The sequence below is a fragment of the Octopus sinensis genome, linkage group LG25, assembly GCF_006345805.1.
Source record: "Octopus sinensis linkage group LG25, ASM634580v1, whole genome shotgun sequence".
In the NCBI taxonomy this organism is placed as follows: Eukaryota; Metazoa; Mollusca; class Cephalopoda; order Octopoda; family Octopodidae; genus Octopus; species Octopus sinensis.
The window spans coordinates 4,941,443-4,953,651 of record NC_043021.1 but is presented as its reverse complement, the minus strand read 5'-3'; the positions used below and the strand labels follow the sequence as shown (position 1 = coordinate 4,953,651).

Genomic DNA, 12,209 nt, shown 5'->3' with positions numbered 1-12,209 from the left:
TCATAGTCAGGCAGCTGCAAGAAAAAGTATTTAGCTAAGAATAAGATGCTATACTTGGCATTTGTTGATCTGGAGAAAGCCTTTGATAGAGTACCTCACTATGTGATATGGTGGGTTCCGAGAAAGGTAGAGGTAGACGAGTGGCTTGTGAAAGCTGTACAGGTCCTGTACAGAGTTTTTCAGTAAGGTGAGACTTAACGAGTACAATGATAAATTTGTACACGTAGGTTTTCATCAGGGCTCAATTCTTAGGCTTCTCCTTTTCATCATTGTCCTCCAGGCCATAACAGAAGAATTCAAAACAGGCTGCCCCTGGAAACTGCCTTATGCTGATGCGTTTGCTCTCATAGCAGATTCTGTATCAGAGTTAGAAAAAAAAGATTCCAGGTGTGGAAGCAAAACCTGAAATTGAAGGGCTTTAAGATTAGAAAACTAAACAGGACTCTAGCCCCTTCAGGTAAATGGCCCTGCTTGATATGTAGGAAAGGTGTAGGCAGAAATTCCATATGGTGTACAGTGCAAGTTATGGACACACGGATATGCAGTGGAACAATAGGAAGATTATCAGATTAGTATTTGTATATGGAAGATGCATGAGCCATAAAAACTACAGATTCTCAGGAAATTGATTTGTTCAGATGCCCTGAAGGCTTGTTAGAAGTAGTGGATAATTTCTGCTACCTAGAAGACTAATTAGTAGCGGGGGAGGTCATACAGAAAGTGTAGTTGTTAGAATAAGAATCTATCTATCTATCCGCTCAGTCGAAGTCGACTCTCGGTCACTCGTTGGATCAGTGTCCTCCAGTCAGTTCCATCCTGGGCTGCTTCTTTCAGATTGGCTATGTCCATTCTGGTATCCCTCTTGATGGTGTCAAGCCAGCGGGTTCTTGGTCAGCCTCTTCCTCTCTTGCCACTGACCATTCCGAGCATGATGTCCTTCTCCAGGGATTTTCTCCGCATAATATGACCAAAATATGCCAATCTATGCTTGGTGATCCTAGTTTCTAGCGACATTTTCAGCCTGATCAGCTTAAGAACTTCTCCATTGGTGAGCCTCGCTGTCCATGGAATCTGTAAAAGTCTTCTCCAACACCAAAGCTTGAGAATAAGAATAGGATGAAAAAATTTAGAGAGCTTTTATCTCTGTTGGCAACCACTCTCTCTGAGTGAATGGAAAATTGTATGATGCATGTATACAAACAGCTATGCTACATGTTAGTGAGACATGGACCCTGAATATAGAAGACGTATGAAGGCTAGAGAGGAATGAACCTAGTATGCTTTGCTGGATGTGCAATGTCAGTGTACAATGTACAATAGAGTGTTAGTGTTTTGAAGGAAAAGTTGGGCATAAGAATTAGATGCAGTGTGCAAGAGAGAAGGATCAGCCTCCTCTTCAGCATGTTCAGAATGCTGTCTGCTGCCACTGTGCTGCGGCTCTGCATATTTCACAGTTGCTGTTCCTTGGACATGGCCTTCGTGTAGGCCAACTTGAGCTAAGCGCTGTCAAGAGTCTTGTCAGCATCCATGCTGGCTACCAAGTTGAAAGTATGGTCTGCACAGTTCATGGGCACTGGCAGGTTGAGGCCCAGACTGCTGGACTTGTCAAGGATGGCATCAACAGAGATGTACTCAGCTTCATCCCCGTCCACAGCCTTGGTATTCACATCAGGTCCACATCCTCTCCCTTACATCCATTAGTCATTAAAAAAAATATTGCTTTTTATAGTAGATTCATGTCTTTGAAAGTTAAAAAAAATATCTACTTCTGGTTTTCTAGCGTCAGTGATGTCTATATCTCTCTATTTATCTCTCTATTCATCTCTATCTCTATATCTATCTATCTTTCTGTTTCTTATTTATCTGTCTATATCTGTCTTGTTTGTCTAACCAGCTAGCTCTCTCTCTCTCTCTCTCTCTCTCTCCCCCCTCTCTCTATATCTTTATATACATATATGGATTGAAAACTTTCTTTTAACATTTCACTTAATGTCTACGTTCCATGCTGGGATGGGTTGGAGATTTATTAATGTAGACAGTAGGTATCTCAGCTACTGGCAGCTGGGACCTGCGTAATCTCAACAGCATCTTAAAATTTTATTATTCTCTTTAACCCAGGCAACACCAGGTAGTACTGCTAATATATATATATATATATATATGTGTGTGTATGTATATATGTGTGTGCGTGTGTGTGTATGCATGTATATGTGTGTATATATGTGTATGTATATATGTGTATATTTGTATGTATATATCTACATGAATATATATATGAAATATGTCACAAACATTTTTTAACTAATCTAAACTTTGCTTATGCCTCAACACAGCTTGGCACTAATGTTATGGTGTGTATATATATATATATATCGTCGTTCATCATCATGATGATGAACGACGATATATATATATATACACACCATAACATTAGTGCCAAGCTGTGTTGAGGCATAAGCAAAGTTTAGATTAGTTAAAAAATGTTTGTGACATATTTCATATATATATTCATGTAGATATATACATACAAATATACACATATATACATATATATATATTTATATATACATATTGGAGTACGGGATTCAAACCTCTTCTCCTTATCTCCTCAACGACATACAGCATCTTGAAAGAGTCCAGAAGCTGGCTACCCGCATGGTTCTTGGTCTCAAGCATTTGTCTTATGAAGAAAGGCTGAAGACGCTTGACCTTTATTCTCTAGAAAAACGCCGCCGCTGTTGTGATTTCATTCTTGCTCACAACATCATAAGCGGAAAGTGTAACCTCTTGAAAGAGCTGTTCTTCACTCCTGCTCCAGAGCGTCGGCTGCGGAGTCACTCCGAAAAGCTCTATCTGCGACGATTTCATCTCAATCGAAGGAGAGGGGCTTTCTCCGTCCGGGTTGCGGATCCGTGGAATAAGCTGCCGGACGAGATAGTAAAGATGCCGATGACCGCTCGGTTCAAAGTCTCCCTTGACCAGAAATGGCCTGAACTCTTTACATGAACACCACCCTGTACATAACTCCATGTCCCCCTACATGGCCTTGCTTTTTGCTTTTTGAGCCAAAAAATTAACTAACTAACTAAATATATATATACACGTGTGTGTGTGCACATACACATGCAACAGCCTTCTTTCAGTTTCTGTCTGCTAGATCCACTAACAAGTCCTTGGTTGAGCTGGGGCTATAGTAGAAGACACTGGCCCGTAAATGCCACTTAGTGTGACTGAACCCGGAACCATGTGGTTGGGAAGCAAACTTTTTACGACCCATCTATGCCTGCCCCTGTTTGTGCGCGTGTGTGTATATATATAAGTATAAAGGGAAAGTTTACGAAAATAAACAAAAGATGAAGGCAGGTGGAGTACAAACAAACAAATGTATTAGTATAGCGCTCAGGAATAGAAAAAGTCTTTTACATTTCGAGCCTACGCTCTTCGACAGAAAGATACACAGAAAAAAAAACAAGGAGAGACACACACACACACCACACACACACACATAGTGGAGTTATGTCGCTTCTCTGTAGCCTTCAATCTGTGTGCGCTGTTTCTTTTTATCTTGACATGGTTTTGATTTCAGTGAATTTTAATCATCTTCTTCTTCACACCAATAATTCTTTTGTTGAATGTAATATTTGTCTTATTTTTTGTTCTTTTTATTTTCTTTTTCTTTTTTTTTTTCCAGGAGAGTGAAACTGGTTTGTACATTTGTATGAATACATTTCTGGGTCTAGGCAAGCTGTACGTAGAAGAACATTTCAAAAAGACTGGCAATGGTGTCTTCTTGCATATTAAACGGAGGAGAAAAACAGTAAGTTGTTACCTTCAGAGAACTGGAAACAGTTGTGTTACCTTCAGTCTTTCATTCTCTCACTCCCATCCCCACTACACTCTCGGAGTGGTTGGCATTAGGAAGGGCATCCAGCTGTAGAAACTCTGCCAGATCAAGATTGAAGCCTGGTGCAGTCACCTGGTTCGCCAGCCCTCAGTCATTCGTTCAACCCATGCCAGCATGGAAAGTGGACGTTAAACGATGATGATAATGATGGCCCAGTGGTTAGGGCAGTGGACTCGCAGTCGTAGGATTGTGGTTTCGAATCCCAGACCGGGTGTTGTGAGTGTTTATTGAGCGAAAACACCTAAAGCTCCACGAGGCTCCGGCAGGGGGTGGTGATCCCTGCTGTACTCTTTCACCACTCTTTCTCCCACTCTTTCTTCTGTTGGCCTGCTCGCTTAGCCAGCGGGGTGGCGTCATTCGAAGGCTAAAACAATGCGAACGCATTGTGACCAGTGATGTGTAACAACATCTGATGGTCTGGTCGGTCACGTGATATATATATATATATATATTATAGAAGTATAAGCAATTTATTGAAGATCAATTTTAATAACAGAATTGTATATGGACCCACAAAGGTTATATGAACCCTGGTTGAAATCCACCTGTCTATGATGGTTAGTAACTTCATTTTACAATGGCCTGCTTGCAGTTTTGCTTTCTTTTACACATTTGCGCAAGGCCCACTTGTATATGATATCATACCTAACATAGGCGCAGGCATGCCTCTGTAGTTAAGAATGTCGCTTTGTAACCGCAGGGTTTCAGGTTCAGTCCCATTATGCTGCACCTTGGGCAGTTGTCTTCTGCTACAGTCCTGGATTGACCAATGCCTTGTGAGTGAATTCAGTAGACGGAAACTATGAGGCTTGTTTACTTCCCTGTAACTTAGCAGTTTAGTAAAAGAGACTGATAGAATAAGTACCAGACTTAAAATATAAGTACTAGGATAGGTTTATTGGTACACACTCTCACTTGCTCACTCACATTTGCTCACTCACACTCTCACTCACTCGCTCAAACTCACTCTCTCACACACCCTCTTTTGGCATCTGCTTTCACTCATGCACACACTCATTTGCATATGCTCTCACTTGCTCAAACACACTCTCACTCACCTGCACACAGTCTCACTCACTCACACACACACAAACACACACACACTCTCTCTCTCTCACACTAGTACCTGCTCTCACACACACACACACTTGCTCACACTCTCACTCATACACTCCTACTCTCATTCACTCTTACTTTTTAACATATAGTCACACTTGTACCTTCTCTCACTCAACAACAACAACAACAATAATAATAATAATAATGATAATGATGATGATAGTAATAATATTGTTTCTTTATTTTTAGATTCAGAAAGCTTCAGAAGATCCTCCTCCCTTGAAGAAACCCACTCGACTTGCTATTGGTAAGTTTACTTCTCTTTTAGACATCTACTGGATCTGGGAGGTGTTTACTGATTTTCTGTTTATCTTGTGAGTTGGTAGCTGTGCAGAAAGAAATCCAAGGAATACTGCAGCCAGCCCTGCATGTTATCTTTATATATAAAACTGAAGTTGTGTGTGTGAGAGTCTGTCTCCTCCGATTTAGATTCCTAACTACTCCCACATTTTGCGGTGCAGTTTAACCAAAAGCGGGTATCTTATAGTCGTGATTCATATCGAGCCCTTCTGGGTATTAGCGCGCGTCTACGATGAGTCTACGATTATAAAAAAATTTACCATCATTTTTTCGCATTTTTAATGCATTTTTTTTTGGTCGGTTTATATAAGGGAAGTAACTCTCTAAAAATGCTTATATAGTTATTTCCCTTACAAACCCGAGCAACGCCGGGCGATACTGCTTGTAACTATATATTAAAAAAAAAAGCCATAAGGCACATACGGCTGGTTCCCCAGGCTCTCTAGCATATAAATTTATGAATTTCTGCTCTGGATGGGACACTGGTCCATTGCAGAATTTTCTCACTTTTGCCTGCTGAGTGGAGTGGAGCAATAGGAAATGAAGTGTTTTGCCCAAGAACACAAGACACTGCCCGGGCCAAGAATTGAAACCACAATCTTATAATCATGAACACAACACCCTAACCACTAAACAATGTCACCTTCACGCATGTTATAATAGGCAAGTAAAAGGGATTGACAACAGGAAGGGTGTCTTCCAGCTGCATGGAAAATAATCATCACCTTCATTGTTGCTTGGTGACTGGGGTGTTTATGTTCATGTAACTTAGTGGTTTGGCAAAAGAGATCAATAGAATTAGTATACTCTTACTCTCTTTTACTCTTTTACTTGTTTCAGTCATTTGACTGCGGCCATGCTGGAGCACCGCCTTTAGTCGAGCAAATCGACCCCGGGACTTATTCTTTGTAAGCCCAGTACTTATTCTATTGGTCTCTTTTGCCGAACCGCTAAGTGACGGGGACATAAACACACCAGCATCGGTTGTCAAGCAATACTAGGGGGACAAACACAGACACACATGCACATATATATATATATATATATATATATATATATATATATACATACATATATACGACGGGCTTCTTTCAGTTTCCGTCTACCAAATCCACTCACAAGGCTTTGGTCGGCCCGAGGCTATAGTAGAAGACACTTGCCCAAGGTGCCACGCAGTGGGACTGAACCCGGAACCATGTGGTTGGTTAGCAAGCTACTTACCACACAGCCACTCCTGCGCCTATAAGGCTTGAAAAAAAATAGGTACCGGGGTTGGTTCATTTGACTAAAAGTTCTTCAAGGTAGTGCTCCAGCATGGCCACAGTCTCGTGATTGAAGCAAGTAATAAACTTAATTACATTCTTCTTGACTATCAGAGTCACATTTTCTTTCTTCATCATCATCATCATCATTTAGTGTCCATTTTCCATGCTAGCATGGGTTGGACGGTTCAACTGGGGTCTGGGAAGCCAGAAGGCTGCATCAGGCCCAGTCTGATCTGGCAGTGTTTCTACGGCTGGATGCCCTTCCTAACGCTAACCACTCCGTGAGTGTAGTGGGTGCTTTTTACGTACCACCTGCACAGGTGCTAGATGGAGCTGGCAAACGGCCGCGAACGGATGGTGCTTTTACGTGCCACTGGCACAGGGGCCAGGCGAGGCTGACAATGGCCACAAACGGATGGTGCTTTTTATGTGTCACCGGCACGGAGGCCGGTTGGGGCGGTGCTGGCAACGGCCACGATCGGATGGTTCGCTTACTTGTCACCGGCACTGGTATCACAGCCCAAATTTCCATTGATGTTGATCGACTTCGATTTTGGTTCTGCTTTCTGATATCTGATTTGATTTGGTTTGATTTTAATTTCTGAACATGGCCCTCTTAAAATGGTTTTTAACTGAAAGCTCCCTTTTTGTTTCTCTCTGTTTTTTCCTTTAGGTGTTGAAGGAGGTTTTGATGCTAACCAGAAGTCTTTTGAGTTTGTTGAAGATATATCTGTGCTTGCCCTGCCTGACTGGAATGTTCTTCCATATCCAGACCCGCAATTACCTGAAATTGTAATTTTTCACCATCACATAGATATGTGTATTTCAGTTTGTGTGTGTGTGTGTGTGTGCGTGTGCATGTGTGTGCGTGTGCGTGTATGTGTGTGTGCATGTGTGTGTGTATGTGCATGTGTGTGTGCATGTATGTGTGTATGCATGTATGTGTGTGCATTTGTGTGTGTGTGTGTATGTGCATGTGTGTATGCATGAATGTGTGTGCATGCATGTATGTGTGTGTGTGCATGTATGTGTTTGCATGTGTGTGTGTGTGTGTGTGCATGTGTGTGCGTGCATGTATGTGTGTGTGTGTGCATGTGTGTGCGCACGCACGTATGTGCATGTGTGTGTGTGTGTGTGTGTGTGTGTGTGCGTGTGTGCGCGCGCGCGCGTGTGTGTGTGTGTGCGCGTGTGCATGTGTGTGCGTGTGCGTGTATGTGTGTGTGTGTATGTGCATGTGTGTGTGCATGTATGTGTGTGCATTTGTGTGTGTGTGTGTGTATGTGCATGTGTGTATGCATGTATGTGTGTGCATGCATGTATGTGTGTGTGTGCATGTATGTGTTTGCATGTGTGTGTGTGTGTGTGCATGTGTGTGCGTGCATGTATGTGTGTGTGTGTGCATGTGTGTGTGCGCACGCACGTATGTGCATGTGTGTGTGTGTGTGTATGTATGTGTGTGCATGTGTGTGTGAATGTCTGCCTGCCTGTCATCTCTTGTTTATCTATTTCGTGTGATGTCTCTATTGTAGGTGAACCTGTCGGCTATTGCCATCATTGAGGCTGAAGACGCTCTGAAGATGGAAGAAGCAGCATTAGCAACAGGATCTTGGGAAGGGGACAAGAGAATCATAAGCAAGTAAGTCATCATCCCCATCATCAAATGTCTGCTTTCCATTCCAGCATAGGTTGAATGGATCATCAAAGTATGAATCAGTTTTTATTCAGAGTTACTGATCCTATCGTGCATTTCCAGACAGGTTGGAGGGCCACATCTTCCTCATATATCTTATTTTTGGTTTGTCTTCTATAGCTGGGTACCTTTCCTATCACCAACCCCTTCACAGAGACACTGGGTGTATTTTATCATGTCCCTCGAACTAGAGAGGTTTCCATGTCCTCGACAAGACTGGAAGGGTTCTGCCAACCTTGTGCAATCTCTACTTGTTTGTCAACAGCTTCACTGATTGTTCTGGGTGCATTTTATAATGTCCCTAAAACTCGAGGGACATGAACCAGAGAGCTAGAACTAGAGAATAGTCAGGTCAGCGATCTCAACATGGGCTGGTCAGTGACTAAGAGGGTTGGCTGAAAAGTTCATCGGCTGACCAAAATATTTTGATGGAATGTGACCAAATGAAGTTTATTTTTCAATGTAGTCCCCTTTTCAGTTCACTGCCAGCCTCATCTGGCCCCCGTGCCGGTGGCACGTAAAAAGCACCACCCGATCGTGGCCGTTTTGCCAGCCTCCTCTGGCACCTGTGCAGGTGGCACATAAAAAGCACCCACTACACTCTTGGAGTGGTTGGCGTTAGGATGGGCATCCAGCTGTAGAAACGCTGCCAGATCAGACTGGGCCTGGCGCAGCCTCCTGGCTTCCCAGACACCAGTTGAACCGTCCAACCCATGCTAGCATGGAAAACGGACGTTAAACGCTGATGATGATGATGATGATGACACATCTCCCATCAGTGTTGCAGTGCCTGGATCCCATTAGCGAAGAAGTTTTCATCCTCTTGGTCAAAAAAGTGGAACTCTGTGTGTGTGTGCGTGCGCATGTGTCTTTTTGTCAGCGTTTGTCCCGCACACTTGATAACCGGTGTTGGTGTGCTTATGTCCCCGAAACCTAGCAGTTTGGCAAAAGAGAAAATAGTATAAGTAAAAGCCTTTAAAATCATTAACTGAGGTCGATTCGTTCGACTAAATTTCTTGAAGGTTGTGCCCCAGCATGGCCGCATTCGCCAATAAAAGATATATGTTCATGGTTGAAATAGCAGCCGAATTTCCTAAAACTGTACCCTACCCTTTCGAAAAAGGAAGGTCGCGTTATGTAACGTAATCCATCAGCAGCATGTATGATGTCATCATCACTGCAATACTGATTCCCAGCCAGGTGTTTTTCCGTGTTGGGGAACAGATGATTGTCAGGTGGGACAAAATCAGGAGAATAGGGAAGGGGAACAACCAACTGAAGGCCGCATTCATGTGCAGCGGCCGTTGAAAGCAAGTACTTAAGTGCTGGAGCATTGTCTTAATGAAGCAAGACCCCTTTCATCAATTTTCCTGGGCATTTAGTCTTGATAGTCTTTTTGTAACTGCCTCAGTATGTTGGCATAGTATTCTCCATTGATGGTGTGGCCCTTTTAAAGGCGGTGAGCTGGCAGAATCGTTAGCCCGCCGGGCGAAATGCATACCTGTATTTCGTCTGCCGTTACGCTCTGAGTTCAAATTCCGCCAAGGTCGACTTTGCCTTTCATCTTTTCGGGGTCGATTAAATAAGTACCAGTTACACACTGGGGTCGATATTATTGACTTAATCCATTTGTCTGTCCTTGTTTGTCCTCTCTGTGTTTAGCCCCTTGTGGGTAGTAAAGAAATAGGTATTTCATCCATCTATGTTCTGAGTTCAAATTCCACCGAGGTCGACTTTGCCTTTCATTCTTTCAGGGTCGATTAAATAAGTACCAGTTACGCACTGGGGACGATATAATCGACTTAATCCATGTGTCTGTCCTTGTTTGTCCCCTATGTGTGTAGCCCCTTGTGGATAGTAAAGAAATAGGTGTGGCCCTTTTAAAGATTGTCAATAAACTCAATGCCTTTTGCATCACCTTCCATGCAGATGAAATGACCTTGACCTTCTTTGAAGAAGGTGAGCAGGGAGTGTTTCCACTGCATGGATTATCTCTTTGTCTCTGGATCAAAGTGATGAAGCCAACACTCATCCTGGGTTAAGAAATCTTGAAGGAAACTGGTGGGATCTCTCTGAAACAATGTCAGATTTTCTCATGATGTGGTCAGCCTGGTGCACTTTCAGTTAGGTGTCAGAAGATGTGGCACTCAAAGAACAGAAACCTTCATCATGCCAAGTTCTATGTACAGAACATTCTCAATTCTCAACTGAAGATCTTGTGTTGTCTCTGCTTGTTTACCAACCAACTTACAGTGGAATATGTGTGTGTGTGTGTCAAATTCACCAAATACCTTTTTTTTTTTTTCCTTTCCTTTTTTTTTGTAGACATGCTGAAAATCTGCTCCAACTGGACAATGGCAAGAAGATCCCGCCAACTGGCTGGAAGTGTGAAATGTGTGAACTGACCACTAACTTGTGGCTCAACCTCACAGACGGTGCCATCCTATGTGGGCGCCGTTTCTTTGATGGCAGTGGCGGTAACAATCATGCTGTTGATTATTACAACATAACCAAGTACCCTCTTGCTGTGAAGCTGGGTACTATAACAGCTGACGGTGCCGGTGAGTAGAAATTTGGGTTTGTTTGATATCATCATCATCATCAATGTACCGTATATCCTCGAGTATAGTCCGCCCTTGAGTATAATATGCAGGGAACTTTTAGGGGGCTGTACCTCTGTAAAACCTAAACCTTGTGTATAATGCGTACCTCTTCTAACTTGAGTCAAGGAGGTCTATATAACGCCCTTGGTTTGTAAAAATGTATACGGTAATGTCCTTTATTATTATTGTATATATATAACATAATGCAAACGTGTAGCTTTTTTGTGCATTTTGTTTGCAGAAAATAAAGAAATGACAGTAATAACGTTTAATAAATGTTGCTAACTGCAAGTTATGGATGATTTAAGGTATTTTCGCACCCGACATCACAAAATGCATCTGAATAAACATTGCCGGACAGCAAATAGAGACTCGGACATTGCTTAGAAAATAATTTTCATTTTTAACCTTGTATATAATATGCACTAGGGACTTTGACTTTTAAATTTTGGGAAAAAATTGCGGATTATACTCGAGAATTTACGGCAATTGCATTGCTATCAACATCACTGTCATGTTTTTGTTGTTAGCCCAACAGAAGTTCAATATTGTGATTCAAGTTGTTGTGGTAGACTGGATTCAGCTTGGATGGATTTGAGGGATTTGAGATTTGAAACTTTCAGAGAAAGACTTAGCAACAACAACAACAACAATAATAATAATAATAATTTTGGCACCAGGCTACCAAGTTTGGTGAAGGGAGCCAATTGAAAGCACTGACCCCAGTATTCAACTGGTGCTTATTTTATTGACCTTGAAAGGTTGAAAGGCAAAGTCAACCTTGGTGGAATTTGAACTCAGAACATAGACGATCTCAGTGCTTGGCTGGTACTTGTTTTATTGACCCTGAAAGGAGGAAAGGCTAAGTCAATCCAGACAGCATTTGAACCTGGAACCTATAGATTAATGAAATGCTGCTAAGCATTTTTTGCCCAGCTCACCACCTTAAAAAGTGAGAAGCTAGGTTTCCCATGTGGTCACTTGTCCAAATACTAACTGGGCTTGACCTTGCTTAACTTTGGTGATCGCTCAAGAACTGGTGCATTCAACATGATATGGCCATAAACGTAATAATAATAATGTTATTTCTAACTTTGGTGCAAAGCCAGCAATTTTATGATTTCACCAAGTCCAGTCTTCACCTGGATCGTATTTGTATTTCTTATCTGTAAACAGAGAATAGAGAGTAAGTTCTTAATATTTACTTACCAAACAGTAACTATTTCCAGGGAATTCCGAACACTACCAACATTAGTGTTTTCATTTAAATATGCAACTCTTTAAAAAGAGATTTTGTATCATAGAACCAGAGCTGATGTTGCTGCTCT

At 42.1% G+C, this 12,209-nt stretch overlaps 1 protein-coding gene across 1 annotated transcript in view; it reads left to right on the top strand.

The window, feature by feature from the left end:
• Window positions 1-12,209, top strand: part of LOC115224444 (ubiquitin carboxyl-terminal hydrolase 5) — a 43,304-nt gene that overhangs the window by 6,010 nt on the left and 25,085 nt on the right. Inside the window, exons 3-7 of the mRNA XM_029795347.2 lie at window positions 3,692-3,817; window positions 5,213-5,270; window positions 7,262-7,380; window positions 8,118-8,224; window positions 10,604-10,839. Coding sequence (XP_029651207.1) covers window positions 3,692-3,817; window positions 5,213-5,270; window positions 7,262-7,380; window positions 8,118-8,224; window positions 10,604-10,839 — 646 coding nt within the window. The remainder of the gene's footprint in view (window positions 1-3,691; window positions 3,818-5,212; window positions 5,271-7,261; window positions 7,381-8,117; window positions 8,225-10,603; window positions 10,840-12,209) is intronic.